Genomic DNA, 15,964 nt, shown 5'->3' with positions numbered 1-15,964 from the left:
TATATTAAAATTTTAAAATGAACTAGTATATATAGAATCTTTTTTTTTTTTTTTTTTTGCTGTAACACTGCATAACCTTATTTTCAAAGACTTTATAACCACAAACTTACATTTGTAAGGGGGAGAGAGTCAGACAAAAGGAAAGAAGCTTTATACATTGATCAACATTTAGCATGAATAAGAAAAAAAGGGGGAAGGATCAAATGCCAGGAATGAAGAAAAACAAGACAGACTTTGACCGAGTGAGTGTACTGTATTATCTATGATCATACACATGTTTGTGAGAACCATAAGCTAGAGAGGCTGACAGAACACATGCAGATATGAAGATTCACATTGTAAGACTGCTATACATCTTTTTTTTGTCATCTTTCTTTATTGCACTGCTTTGGCACTACTATAGTCAGAGGTGAGTATTTTATCCTGCTTAAAGATTTGTTTACAAAAGACGTACGTAACTTTGAAATGTATGACCGTGGAATTCAAATACACTGAGCATAATAAAGCACATATACTGAATACAGTATAGTTAGTGTTTTTGCCTTTTGGTAACAATTATGACATTCATAGAAATATATATATATTTTTTAAGTAATTCTATTTAAAATGTTTGCCCTTAATTGAATGCTTATTAGGAGGAATACTTTAAGTTTTACTTAATCAGATTTGACTTTTTGTATCTTGTAAGCACTTGTAAGTATTTGTAAGTGCTACAAGTAAAGTTTAAGGAACTTTAGTCTTTTACATGTGCTACAAGTCTATTTTAATCCCTGGGTCATGCAGGACTGGCTCTTTGTTTTTTAAAGAAACAAAGAGCCAGTCAACAAAAAGTATTAAATCTACCAGTAGTGTGCAATACCTTGCTTAAATATACTGGTTCATGGTCATCAAAGTGTACCTTGCTTATTTTTTCTCTAGTAAAGTCAGCATATATGATTAATGATTATTGATATGATTAATAAAAATGATTGAGTATAATACTGCATGAAAGATTTTGATGACCTAACAGAAATCACTGTATAATGGTATAGGCAGTTTTAATGTTCTGACACTTCATTCTTATCGCTATTATTGTGTCCTTTTATTCCAAATTTCTTTTGAAATGCTAGGAAAATAGCTCAAAAGACAGTTGTATTGCCTGGAGGTTCTTGCCCAATGCTAAAATATCTACATTAACGATAAAACTGTGTAAATAAAAAAATGTCCTGGCCTTTAATGTGCCTTGTATTTAATATAATAATTTATTCATTTTTAATAATAGTATCAATTATAATGTATGCTTTGAAAAGGTTTTGACACGTTTTCAGAAATACTTATTTTCAGAAATGTTGACGGTGTTGCCATCACCATTATTATTTGTATATATATAAATACATCACTGACAGTTAACATCAGTGCACACACACACACACACACACACACACACACACACACACACACACACACAGAGACAGACATATATGTACTCATGTAAATTACCCATGACTTATTTTTTATTGCTTAAATGAAGTCTTCAATGTCAAACACAAAATAGTAGGTAATTAGTAACAATTTATATATATATATATATATATATATATATATATATATATATATATATATATATATATATATATGCCAATATTATCTAGCATTGCTTAGTATTCAGACTTAATTTCAGCATTATTAATCTCAGTATTGGTAGTCTATCAGTCTATTATGTAGAGACAGTTATGAAACATAATCAAGCTTAATGTATGGCAATAAGCATAAAAACATATATGACAGAATATAACCTTTAGTTTTGCAGCAAGATGTATGAGAACCTTTTGCATTAAACTATATATAATCAAAGTAAATAAATCTGTAGTAGAAGTAGTATGAAAAACATAAAATGAGCGGTGAAAAAAAGGGTAGCACCTAGACATCGAAGGCCAGAAATGTTTTTAAACCGGGTATGGTATCAGAAAAGAGGAGATGTTCTGTCAGGGTGTAAGAAAAACAATGGATGTTTTTTTACCTTGGATTTAGCAAAGAGGAGACAGTTTGTCAGGACGCATAACAACAATTTATGTTTTTAAACTGGGTATCAGAACAGGAAAAAGTCACATAAATATGTAACTAGGACAAGAAAGAAATTAGCAAGAATTCCAATAAAGAAAAAGAAATTGATGTATTTTGCAAATATGTGAATGAGGTAAATGAGACTTAAAAAGTAAAGAAGGAACCGCATAGAAATATGTAAATGATCAAAGTACAAAACGTGGGTTTTTTATATTGCACTTGCTAGTTTTAGCCAACTTATGCCACAGCTGTTTGGGATGTGCCACCTAAAAGCTTGTAGAATGCCCTGATTAAATGTATTAAAGCTGTTGTTTTCCTTTCTCACCCACGACTGAAAGCTTCTTCATTTTAGTAAATTAAATATCTTTTTAAGTCAAGTGATAGCAAAGATAATTTCAGTTTTGTTTAAGTAAATAAATCTGTAGTAGAAGTAGTATAAAAAACATAAAATGAGCGGTGTAAAAGAGTAGCACCTAGACATCGAAGGCCAAAAATGTTTTTAAACTGGGTATAGTATCAGAAAAGAGATGTTTTGTCAGGGTGTAAGAAAAACAATGGATGTTTTTTTACCTTGGATTTAGCAAAGAGGAGACAGTTTGTCAGGATGCATAAAAAACGTGCTGATACTTTAACACTTCAAATTACAATTTTAATAGTATAATAATTTTTATAATTTCACAATTAACTGCAAGAAAAAATAATTAAAGCCACCCTGCATATGTATCTCCTTAGGGACAGGCTCGTTTTGACTATATATATATATATATATATATATATATATATATATATACAGTGAGGAGAATAAGTATTTGAACACCCTGCTATTTTGCAAGTTCTCCCACTTAGAAATCATGTAGGGGGCCTGAAATTGTCATCGTAGGTGCATGTCCACTGTGGGAGACATAATCTAAAAAATAAATCCAGAAATCACAATGTATGATTTTTTAACTATTTATTTGTATGATAAAGCTGCAAATAAGTATTTGAACACCTAAGAAAGTCAATGTTAATATTTGGTACAGTAGCCTTTGTTTGCAATTACAGAGGTCAAATGTTTCCTGTAGTTTTTTACCAGGTTTGCACACACTGCAGGAGGGATTTTGGCTCACTCCTCCACACAGATCTTCTCTAGATCAGTCAGGTTTCTGTTTCTGTTTGAGCTCCCTCCAAAGATTCTCTATTGGGTTTAGGTCTGGAGACTGGCTAGGCCATACCAGAACCTTGATATGCTTCTTACAGAGCCACTCCTTGGTTATCCTGGCTGTGTGCTTCAGGTCATTGTCATGTTGGAAGACCCAGCCTCGACCCATCTTCAATGCTCTAACTGAGGGAAGGAGGTTGTTCCCCAAAATCTCGCAATACATGGCCCCGGTCATCCTCTCCTTAATACAGTGCAGTCGCCCTGTCCCATGTGCAGACACACCCCCAAAGCATGATGCTACCACCCCCATGCTTCACAGTAGGGATGGTGTTCTTGGGATGGTACTCATCATTCTTCTTCCTCCAAACACGTTTAGTGGAATTATGACCCAAAAGTTCTATTTTGGTCACATGACTTTCTCCCATGACTCCTCTGGATCATCCAAATGGTCATTGGCAAACTTAAGACGTGCCTGGACATGTGCTGGTTTAAGCAGAGAAACCTTCCGTGCCATGCATGATTTCAAACCATGACGTCTTAGTGTATTGCCAACAGTAACCTTGGAAACGGTGGTCCCAGCTCTTTTCAGGTCATTGACCAGCTCCTCCCGTGTAGTTCTGGGCTGATCCGTTACCTTTCTCAGGATCATTGAGACCCCACGAGGCGAGATCTTGCATGGAGGCCCAGTCCGAGCGAGATAGACAGTCATGTTTAGCTTCTTCCATTTTCTAATGATTGCTCCAACAGTGGACCTTTTTTCACCAAGCTGCTTGGCAATTTCCCCGTAGCCCTTTCCAGCCTTGTGGAGGTGTACAATTTTGTCTCTAGTGTCTTTGGACAGCTCTTTGGTCTTGGCCATTTTAGGAGTTGGATTCTTACTGATTGTATGGGGTGGACAGGTGTCTTTATGCAGCTAACGACCTCAAACAGGTGCATCTAATTTAGGATAATAAATGTAGTGAAGGTGGACATTTTAAAGGCAGACTAACAGGTCTTTGAGGGTCAGAATTCTAGCTGATAGACAGGTGTTCAAATACTTATTTGCAGCTGTATCATACAAATAAATTGTTAAAAATCTCTCCGTTCTTTGTAAGTGGGAAAACTTGAAAAATCGGAAGTGTATCAAATACTTATTTGCCCCACTGAACATATATACATACAGTTATTCATTGCATAAATATTTTCTCCTCTTTCTTTTTTTTCTCTAACACACAAAAGAAGGGAAATTTGTCTTATGTCACCACATATTTATACACCAGCAAAACAGGAAGCTATGAATTATTGCTTAAGTATGCACAAAAATGTACAATGGAAAAGAACCATTTTTTACATTTAGTTTATAAAAATTCCTATTTTTGTTTTGTTTTCAAGAATGAATGTATTTAAATTAAAAGTTGGATTTCAAATTCTTCTATATTTTTAAAAAACTTTTTTGTAAATTCTTTGCCATTCCTACAAGTGATTTTCTGTTTCTCCTCAAAGGGATGCAGCTCCCAGCACTCCACACAGCGTTACAAATAAAAATCCTGCAATAAACAAGTAAGAAAGCCACACCAGTTTAAGTAAAATCAGTAATTGTTTACAGAAATCTTAGAAAGCTATTATGAAAGACCAAACAAGCTAGTGTTCATGTTAATGTATCATACAATCAGATTTTCAGTCTGAAATATTTTTTTTTAGATGTAGTAATGCCTAAATTTCCTCCTTTCTTCAAGTTAAATTTTATTTCTATAACAATTTTCACAATGGACATTGTTTCAAAGCAGCTTTACCGGACATAAGAATTAAAGTGAATTGTGTGTATTTATCTCTGAGCAGCGTGGGGGGGACTCTTATTGTACATGTGTGGGTTTGTGTTCCAGGAAATATGACAGTTCTGACAAACTGTTAGGAAATGACATTTTCAAATGGAAAAAACAGGAGAACAACATTCAATTGTTCAGGTAACAAACACACAGGTCCCTCTACATATACCAACATCACCAGGTCTTTGGTGGAATAAAAAAGATTATAAAAAAAAATGTTGTGTCAATGTGTTAGGCTGGAAGAACAAGTGGAAACTGAAGTTCGACAGATTGGAAGTGTTTTAATTGCAATACGGGAAGGCAGCAAAACCACAACAGCTGTAATCACAGGAACACAGATAAACACACACCAGGAATAGTTCACGAGATAAATCCACAGGGTAGTTTACAGAGTGATAAATCCACGTGGTAAATCCACAGACTGAGTAGTCAACGAGGTCCTGAGATGGTCACCAGACTAAACGGTAGAACAGACGTGGAGTGATTGGAAGTGTGTGCTTATATAGTGGGTGAGCTAATGATTGTCAGGTGTGTGGAATTAGTAGGATGGAGAGCTGATAGGAGGAATGTGTGGTTCTGGGGAAGGTGTGGCTGGTGGATTCCTGACACAATGTCATAAATGTATATGAAAGTATAAATAATGCATCTAAATGTTAAAAAAATCTATAAAAGAATATATATATATATATACAGTACAGACCAAATGTTTGGACACACCTTCTCATTCAAAGATTTTTCTTTATTTTCATGACTATGAAAATTGTTGATTCACACTGAAGGCATCAAAACTATGAATTAACACATGTGGAATTATATATGGAATTATATACATAACAAAAAGTGTGAAACAACTGAAAAATGTCATATTCTAGGTTCTTCAAAGTAGCCACCTTTTGCTTTGATTACTGCTTTGCACACTCTTGGCATTCTCTTGATGAGCTTCAAGAGGTAGTCACCTGAAATGGTCTTCCAACAGTCTTGAAGGAGTTCCCCGAGAGATGCTTGGCACTTGTTGGCCCTTTTGCCTTCACTCTGCGGTCCAGCTCACCCCTAAACCATCTCATCTGGTGCAGCACCCCATCACTCTCCTTCTTGGTCAAATAGCCCTTGATGCCTTCAGTGTGACTCTACAATTTTCATAGTCATGAAAATAAAGAAAACTCTTTGAATGAGAAGGTGTGTCCAAACTTTTGGTCTGTACTGTATATATATATAAAAACATTTTTTATTAAATGTGTAAAATAAAAAAAATGTTTTTAAACGGAAGACAAAAATTACTCTCCAGTAAAAGTAAAAATTTTTTGACAATAATCCGAAATTAAGATATAAATGTTTTTAACTGAAGTTAATATCATACTGATTTACTTTTATTATAAAAGGGGAAGTGGTAGCTTTGTCATTAAGGTGTTCTAGTCAGAAGGTCAGGAGGTCATAAACGTAAAAATTATATCTGCTATTGACACGAATTAACTTGTTCCAATTGAAGTTAACTACAGAAAACAATGCTAGTCTAACAAATGTTTGTACATTTTTTTTTACTTTTTATTTCATTTACAGCATTTGGCAATTTCGCAGACAGCCTCATGCAGAGTGGCTTACAATTATCACATTCATACTACTTAGTTGGGTTAAGGGCCTTGCTCAGACCAATATCTTAAACACTGAGCTACCTCTCTCCATCTCTCTCTCTCTCTCTCTCTCTCTCTCTCTCTCTCTCTCTCTCTATATATATATATATATATATATATATATATATATATATATATATATATATATATATATAAAATCTTTTTCTTTTCCCAGGTCACTTCTCAGCAGCAGTTGCAATGCGATTTCCAATGCAGTGGTTACACAAGAGAACTCGCCTGTGGGAACAAATATTTCTTATGATGCAGCTAAAAAAAAAGCAAGAGTGACACCAGAGCTCTTTGACATATTCCCCAAGGTATAGTGTTATGCAAATATTCACAAAGAAAATACAATATATAAATTATTGTCCATATTGCCCTTATTCATTAATCTCATTTATAAATCATTTAATTGTCAATAGTAATCTTGTAATAGTAATAATGTGTGTACACATATTTAGGAGAGCCCCTTTAAAAAAGCACCATGGGATACATGTGCTGTAGTTGGCAATGGAGGCATCTTAGCCAAAAGTGGTTGTGGAAAACAAATCGACTCTGCCTCATTTGTCATCAGGTCTGTACAGAGCAAAAGTTCATTTTTATTAGTGAATGCACAAACGATACAAACTAAGCAATAAAACTATAACGAATGGGCATTTAGTGCCATCCAAATAAGGGTCACTTTCCATTGAAATCTGGTTCCTTGTAAGGCTTCTTTTACTATCAACACTGGCTTGCCAGTTCAAGTTCAAGTTAAAATTTTATTTGTCACATACACATACATACAGAGTATGACATGCAGTTAAATGCTCCTTATGACCGTCTGACATTTAAGCATGAAAAAAGGAATAGAATTTAAGGATAAAAAAAGTAGATAAATAAAAAAGTATAAAGTATAAAAATATATGTATGTACATGAATCTAGATGGGGATGTATGTATATGGCAGATATTGACCGTACTAATTAAAGTGATTTTGTGGGTGATTGTTCTTTAAGTGTCTATGTGCAGTATGGTGTGGTATGGTGTGGTATAAAGTGATTAGAGATTCTAATCACTTTATATCTCTCTATCTCTATATCTCACTTTATATCTCTCTAGAGGTTAGAAATAAACATATTAGGAACAAGCATATAAGGCAATAAACTTATACATTTAAACTATATAACCTCTATTCATCAATGTAAAGCTGCTATGGTGCAATGAACATTGTTAAAAGTGCTATACAAAGAAAACTAAATTGAATTAAATGAAATATATAAAGCATGTGCAATGGCTGTACAAGTATTACATATAAAATTAATTCAGGTTGAGTTAAAACCAAAGTGTCCATCCCGCACTTTTATATACATTATGACACAAGGGAACCAGGTACATTATTTATGTATATTTACTCCATTAATTTTTACCAATTTTGCATGGCTTTTGAGTTGTGACAGTGCAGAATCTTAAACGGAGCAATGGTTCTTTAAAAATGCAATGGCACGCGATACCCAGACAGATAAAGTCAGCGAAACAAATTGACTGACTAACCTGAAAGAAATGTACTGACAAACTTAACACGTCAAATCTTTCCTTGGATCTCATTGTACTTTTTCTCTCTTTTGCTTCTCAGGTGTAATCTTCCTCCAGTGAGCAATGGACATGAGAAAGATACAGGAAACAAAACTAACCTTGTTACAGCCAACCCTAGTATCCTCTTTCAAAAGTGAGTCTAGGTTGTACAGTTGTACAATTGTATTGTATGCCACTCATAGGTTTTATACATCTACAGATATAGCCTAAGTTTTGAATATATATTTTTACATACACGACCTACGACCTGATATGTCATGTATGATAGAACATTAAAGCATGATGCCATCATTAATGCTTCTGGACTAAAATATAATATTAACTTGTGTAGCCAAAAGAACTCATTCATTCATTAAAATTCATTAGCAAAGATCAAATGTCTTGTGTACTGGGCCACACAGTAATGAACAATAGCGTCTGATAATTCCAACACATTTTCAGTTGATCAAGAAAAGGTAATTAAAATAATAATTTATGTTGTAAGATTTTTAAAAGTTTTCATAATGCTCAAGACAAGGGCTAGGTTAAGTTTCTTAGTGCCAATTGAGAGAAGAATTTCAGGAACTTCAAGGTTAAGCTCTTTTATGAGAGCCGTATATGTCTGGTTAAAACTGATTTATAGCTGCTGTATGCGTGTTTAACATCCCACATGAAGTTGCTTAATACAAAACGAGATAGACAGAAATGCTTTGACTCCAACATGCAATGTAATACATGTCAGACGTACAAAAGATTTGAAAACGAACATGTTAACAATGACATTTTAACTGTTTTTGAAAGATTAGAAGCATGTGAAAGAGCATTGCCAATAAAAGACTTGAACTGGGCAAAAGCCAAGTATTTATCGTGAGCCATCTGGAACAGGTTAGAATCACCTCAGCTTCTAGGAACATTACAGTAGTGAATGGAGGATTCTGGGGATATTCCTAAGAAATACCTAAATCCTAAGAAAACATAGCTTGAGTTCTTGGCAGTACAATGGAACATCTCGAGGCAAGCAGACTGGATTATAGAATAACCTCTATTCATCAATGTAAAGCTGCTATGGGGCAATGAACATTGTTAAAAGTGCTATACAAAGAAAACTAAATTGAATTAAATGAAATATATAAAGCATGTGCAATGGCTGTACAAGTATTACATATAAAATTAATTCAGGTTGAGTTAAAACCAAAGTGTCCATCCCCACTTTTATATACATTATGACACAAGGGAACCAGGTACATTATTTATGTATATTTACTCCATTAATTTTTACCAATTTTGCATGGCTTTTGAGTTGTGACAGTGCAGAATCTTAAACGGAGCAATGGTTCTTTAAAAATGCAATGGCACGCGATACCCAGACAGATAAAGTCAGCGAAACAAATTGACTGACTAACCTGAAAGGAATGTACTGACAAACTTAACACGTCAAATCTTTCCTTGGATCTCATTGTACTTTTTCTCTCTTTTGCTTCTCAGGTGTAATCTTCCTCCAGTGAGCAATGGACATGAGAAAGATACAGGAAACAAAACTAACCTTGTTACAGCCAACCCTAGTATCCTCTTTCAAAAGTGAGTCTAGGTTGTACAGTTGTACAATTGTATTGTATCCCACTCATAGGTTTTATACATCTACAGATATAGCCTCAGTTTTGAATATATATTTTTACATACACGACCTACGACCTGATATGTCATGTATGATAGAACATTAAAACATGATGCCGTCATTAATGCTTCTGGACTAAAATATAATATTAACTTGTGTAGCCAAAAGAACTCATTCATTCATTAAAATTCATTAGCAAAGATCAAATGTCTTGTGTACTGGGCCACACGGTAATGAACAATAGCGTCCAATAATTCCAACACATTTTCAGTTGATCAAGAAAAGGTAATTAAAATAATAATTTATGTTGTAAGATTTTTAAAAGTTTTCATAATGCTCAAGACAAGGGCTAGGTTAAGTTTCTTAGTGCCAATTGGGAGAGGAATTTCAGGAACTTCAAGGTTAAGCTCTTTTATGAGAGCCGTATATGTCTGGTTAAAACTGATTTATAGCTGCTGTATGCGTGTTTAACATCCCCACATGAAGTTGCTTAATACAAAAACGAGATAGACAGAAATGCTTTGACTCCAACATGCAATGTAGTACATGTCAGACGTACAAAAGATTTGAAAACGAACATGTTAACAATGACATTTTAACTGTTTTTGAAAGATTAGAAGCATGTGAAAGAGCATTGCCAATAAAAGACTTGAACTGGGCAAAAAGCCAAGTATTTATCGTGAGCATCGGGAACAGGTTAGAATCACCTCAGCTTCTAGGAACATTACAGTAGTGAATGAAGGATTCTAGGGATATTCCTAAGAAATACCTAAATCCTAAAAGAACATAGCTTGAGTTCTTGGCAGTACAATGGAACATCTCGAGACAGGCAGACTGGATTATAGAATAACCTCTATTCTACAATGCTAAGGCTCAGCCTAAAAGCTTAGCATTTCTAAACCTGACAAACTGTTTAGCCAGAGCTAACTAGTTCCTACTACAGTGGAACCCGGTTATGTCGATGTCCTAGGGGGTCGCCAAAAAGCGTCGAGGTAACCGACGATCGAGATAAACAAAATCAAAATGGCGGCAGTATATTAACGTGCTTGAAATTTCTTTATATACATGATGTGCGTTAATAAATGAGAATGTGCATGCACGTGTTTTGGAGGGTTTTACACAACAGCGTTGCGCGATTTGTTTGATGAAGGCATGCTATAAAATGTACATCGTTTGTTAACAACAAAAGGCATAAGTGCACCTACTAACAGCAGAGATTTACCAGTATACAATACAATACGGCGCGAAGCCGGAAAAAAAACCTGGAAGATCCAAAACCGAACCCGAAACCAAAAAACGAGGGACAGAAAAGTCTCAAACGTGAGCGGCGAAGGGGCGTGGCAGGTGCTTTCTCGGCCGCTTTCTCTGAAGCTCCGGCTTCAACTCCTTACCGAGAGCCGTGCTCCTTACCGAGAGCCGTGCTCCTTACCGAGAGCCGTGCTCCTTACCGAGAGCCGTGCTCCTTACCGAGAGCCGTGCTCCTTACCGAGAGCCGTGCTCCTTACCGAGAGCCGTGCTCCTTACCCTGCTCGCGCGCTCGGTGGAGTTGAAGCCGAGCACCGCGCTCCGTTCATCGCATAACATTTAACAAAAAATGCATATGTGCACTTACTAACAGCAGAGAGTCACCAGTATATAATACAAACACCTGTAGAATCTATAAGGTTTGATTTTTCCGCCACTTTCATGAGTTCTTCTGCGGCTGCACAGTGCCGATCGACATAACTGACGTTAAAATTTCTAACATTTTCCCGCCTTGTGCTCGAGATATTAGGGTTCCGCGACATAAAAAAAGTCGACATAACCGATAAAAATGCGTAGAAAAAGCGAGAATTTGGCTGTACAAGTATTACATATAAAATTAATTCAGGTTGAGTTAAAACCAAAGTGTCCATCCCCCACTTTTATGTACATTATGACACAAGGGAACCAGGTACATTATATATTGGCAGTATATTTACTCCATTAATTTTTACCAATTTTGCATGGCTTTTGAGTTGTGACAGTGCAGAATCTTAAACGGAGCAACGGTTCTTTAAAAATGCAATGGCATGCGATACCCAGACAGATAAAGTCAGCGAAACAAATTGACTGACTAACCTGAAAGAAATGTACTGACAAACTTAACACGTCAAATCTTTCCTTGGATCTCATTGTACTTTTTCTCTCTTGCTTCTCAGGTGTAATCTTCCTCCAGTGAGCAATGGACATGAGAAAGATACAGGAAACAAAACTAACCTTGTTACAGCCAACCCTAGTATCCTCTTTCAAAAGTGAGTCTAGGTTGTACAGTTGTACAATTGTATTGTATCCCACTCATAGGTTTTATACATCTACAGATATAGCCTCAGTTTTGAATATATATTTTTACATACACGACCTACGACCTGATATGTCATGTATGATAGAACATTAAAACATGATGCCATCATTAATGCTTCTGGACTAAAATATAATATTAACTTGTGTAGCCAAAAGAACTCATTCATTCATTAAAATTCATTAGCAAAGATCAAATGTCTTGTGTACTGGGCCACACAGTAATGAACAATAGCGTCTGATAATTCCAACACATTTTCAGTTGATCAAGAAAAGGTAATTAAAATAATAATTTATGTTGTAAGATTTTTAAAAGTTTTCATAATGCTCAAGACAAGGGCTAGGTTAAGTTTCTTAGTGCCAATTGAGAGAAGAATACTTCAAGGTTAAGCTCTTTTATGAGAGACGTATATGTCTGGTTAAAACTGATTTATAGCTGCTGTATGCGTGTTTAACATCCCCACATGAAGTTGCTTAATACAAAAACGAGATAGACACAAATGCTTTGACTCCAACATGCAATGTAATACATGTCAGACGTACAAAAGATTTGAAAACGAACATGTTAACAATGACATTTTAACTGTTTTTGAAAGATTAGAAGCATGTGAAAGAGCATTGCCAATAAAAGACTTGAACTGGGCAAAAAGCCAAGTATTTATCGTGAGCCATCTGGAACAGGTTAGAATCACCTCAGCTTCTAGGAACATTACAGTAGTGAATGGAGGATTCTGGGGATATTCCTAAGAAATACCTAAATCCTAAGAAAACATAGCTTGAGTTCTTGGCAGTACAATGGAACATCTCGAGGCAAGCAGACTGGATTATAGAATAACCTCTATTCTACAATGCTAAGGCTCAGCCTAAAAGCTTAGCATTTCTAAACCTGACAAACTGTTTAGCCAGAGCTAACTAGTTCCTACTACTACTTTATGCATGTAGAGAAGCACTGAAGATCCAACTGAAGCATGGGTAGTACAGAAAATCAGTGTTTCTACTGCAGAAAAGGAGAAGAAATGTTAAAGTATAAATTATGTTCATTTTGTTCTTTCCCTGAAGACACTTTTTCCATATGTGTAAAGGTCAAGGTCATTGACAAGTAAGAATTACGTTCAGGCCCAATAAGTTTGGACCACATTTCTCTAAGACTATTCTGGTAATCCCTGTATATGCTTCCCACTGGAGGGCTTATTGATAGGGCTGGAGCTACAAAAAAATCATATAGCATAACTGAATCCAGTTCTGAAACCTATTCTGTAGAAGGAGACAAAATAAATAGTGCTTCCTGTGTAAGCAAGGTCTTTTCCCCTACACATGCACACAGAAATTAAATTGTTTTTTTGAAATTACTAGTTAAACAAATATTCAAATGATCTGTTTGGATGATAGTTAGTACATTAATTCACAATGGATCCATGAAAGGATGATACTCATGTAATTATTAAACCTTAAGAATCCTGTTTCCATAATATGTGTGTGTGTGTGTGTGTGTGTGTGTGTGTGTGTGTGTGTGTGTGTGTGTGTGTGTGTGTGTCTGAGTGTCGCTCATTTCTCTCTCTTATGCTCTACAGGTACCAAGCATTAAATTCTCATCAGCGGCCATTTGTGACGGATATGCAGGTGTATGGGGACTCTCTACTCCTTCTGCCGGCCTTCTCATTTCAACAGAATACAGCTGTTTCTCTGCGTGCCCTCTACTCACTGTCAGACTTCAGCAACAATGGTCCACGGGCCATTTTTTTAAACCCGAGTTACCTGAGAAATCTGACAGGCTTTTGGCGTGGACAGGGAATTCGATCAGTGCGCCTCAGCACTGGTATTATGATGGTCAGCTTGGCACTGGAACTGTGCAACAATGTCAACCTATATGGCTTCTGGCCCTTTGGAACACACCCACACACCCACCAGCAACTCAACAATCACTATTATGATAACAAACCAGCAAACAAGAGAATGCACTCCATGCCAGCTGAGTTTAAAGTCTTGCAGAATCTCCATAACATGGGTGTGATCCACGTGCACCTAGGGGAATGCACAAATGAGCAAGAATAGAACATTTATATGTCAACAAAGGTACTACTTCGTATAAAGACACATCAAGATGAAAAGATTTAGGGATATATAGTTTTTTCTCATTGTTTCCTCAAAGTATTGTTTTCTGGTAGAAAACTTTTTTACATTCACACTTTAAAGGCTTGACTTTAAAGAACTCAGAGTTTACAGGTAGAAAAAAGCCTAGACCTAGTCATGGTTTATTGTAATGTGTTTCTTTTTTCCTCTTGGTAACAAGTTTACCAACTATCTTAGAAAAGAGGTCTTAATTTTTCATGTTTTAGGAGAAACACACTCCAAAGAGTGTTTCTATAAAAGAAGTGAATGTAAAGATGCTTCAGGAATTATCCGGAAGTTTCTTTAGACAGTAAAACAAACGAACAATTAGATATAATAAAGACCAAAGTTGACTGCAAAGAGAATCTGCAGATTCTGCACAATCTAGCAGCCAGTTCTATTTTATCTACAGTTTTGTTGCTATTATGTGCTTTAGAATCAGAATTAAGGAAGCTGCTGCAAACAGAGTGAACATTCTTATCAGCACTGTCATTGGTGTGGATCCTGACTCCTTAGAAAGGGTTTCAGAGGAAAGGATGCTGCGCAAACTACTGCTATTATAAATCATGGTTTTCACCCAGATTCTACAACACCTCCGCTTTCTGTTGGGAGTATTGAGCCTGTACTGCACTTTTAGCATAGTCATTATGAAACAGAAACTGCACTGCGTACACTTGAAATCAGTATACTTGAAATCAGGCGGGCCATGTATTTGGTACCTGTACTTTCAGTATTTTTTTTCATTCCTTGTTATTTCAATTCAAGTCAAGTCAAGTCAAGTCTAGAAGCTTTTATTGTCATTTTAACCATATATAGCTGACGTAGTACACAGTAAAATTAAACGTTCCTCCTGAACCCTGGTGCTACGTAAAACAACATAGAGCTACATCACAGAAAACACAGGGCTAAGGAATAGTAAGTGTCCTCGCCACATAAAGTGTATCGTGTGCAACCTGGTGCAAACAGTGCAAAGACAACACAAGACAGTGTAAGACAAATACACAAAACACAAAAAGTGGGGACTTACTATCACGTCGTAATTATAGAAAAAATCAATCTTCTTCTTCTTCTTTCGGCTGCTCCCATTAGGGGTCGCCACAGCGGATCATCCGTCTCCATACCACCCTGTCCTCTACATCTGCCTCTTTCACACCAACTACCTGCATGTCTTCCCTCACCACATCCATGAACCTCCTCCTTGACCTTTCTCTTTTTCTCCTACCTGGTTCTCCTACCATCCTCAGCATTCTTCTACCAATATAATTCATGTCCCTCCTCTGCACATGTCCAAACCATCTCAATCTCGCCTCCCTCACCTTGTCACCAAAACATCCTACATGCGCTGTCCCTCTAATAAACTCATTTCTAATCTTGTCCATCCTCGTCACTCCCAACGAAAACCTTAACATCTTCAGCTCTGCTACCTCCAGCTCCACCTCCTGTTTTTTACTCAATGCCACTGTCTCTAATCCATACAACATCGCAGGTCTCACCACAGTCCTATAAACTTTCCCTTTCATTCTTGCAGATACCCTACTATCACAAATCACTCCTGTCACTCTTCTCCACCACTCCACCCTGCCTGCACTCTTTTCTTCACTTCTCTAACACACTCTCCATTACTTTGCACTGTTGACCCCAGGTACCTGAACTCCTCCACCTTCTACACCTCTTCTCCTGCAACCGCACCACTCCACTGCCCTCCCTCTCATTCACACACATGTACTCTGTCTTACTCCTACTGACTTTCA

At 36.3% G+C, this 15,964-nt stretch overlaps 1 protein-coding gene across 1 annotated transcript; it reads left to right on the top strand.

The window, feature by feature from the left end:
* Nucleotides 1–261: 261 nt before the first annotated feature.
* On the top strand, nt 262–14,578 carry LOC124396779 (alpha-2,8-sialyltransferase 8F-like). The gene is made up of 7 exons (XM_046866076.1): nt 262–409; nt 4,667–4,723; nt 5,047–5,127; nt 6,793–6,934; nt 7,079–7,191; nt 8,232–8,324; nt 13,676–14,578. The coding sequence occupies exons 1-7, from the start codon at nt 324–326 to the stop codon at nt 14,154–14,156; spliced, it is 1,053 nt and encodes a 350-aa protein (XP_046722032.1). The 5' UTR covers nt 262–323; the 3' UTR covers nt 14,157–14,578.
* The last annotated feature ends 1,386 nt before the right edge of the window (nt 14,579–15,964 follow it).

Source organism: Silurus meridionalis, chromosome 14 (assembly GCF_014805685.1).
Source record: "Silurus meridionalis isolate SWU-2019-XX chromosome 14, ASM1480568v1, whole genome shotgun sequence".
NCBI lineage: Eukaryota > Metazoa > Chordata > Actinopteri > Siluriformes > Siluridae > Silurus > Silurus meridionalis.
This window is presented reverse-complemented; position numbering and strand designations above follow the sequence as displayed.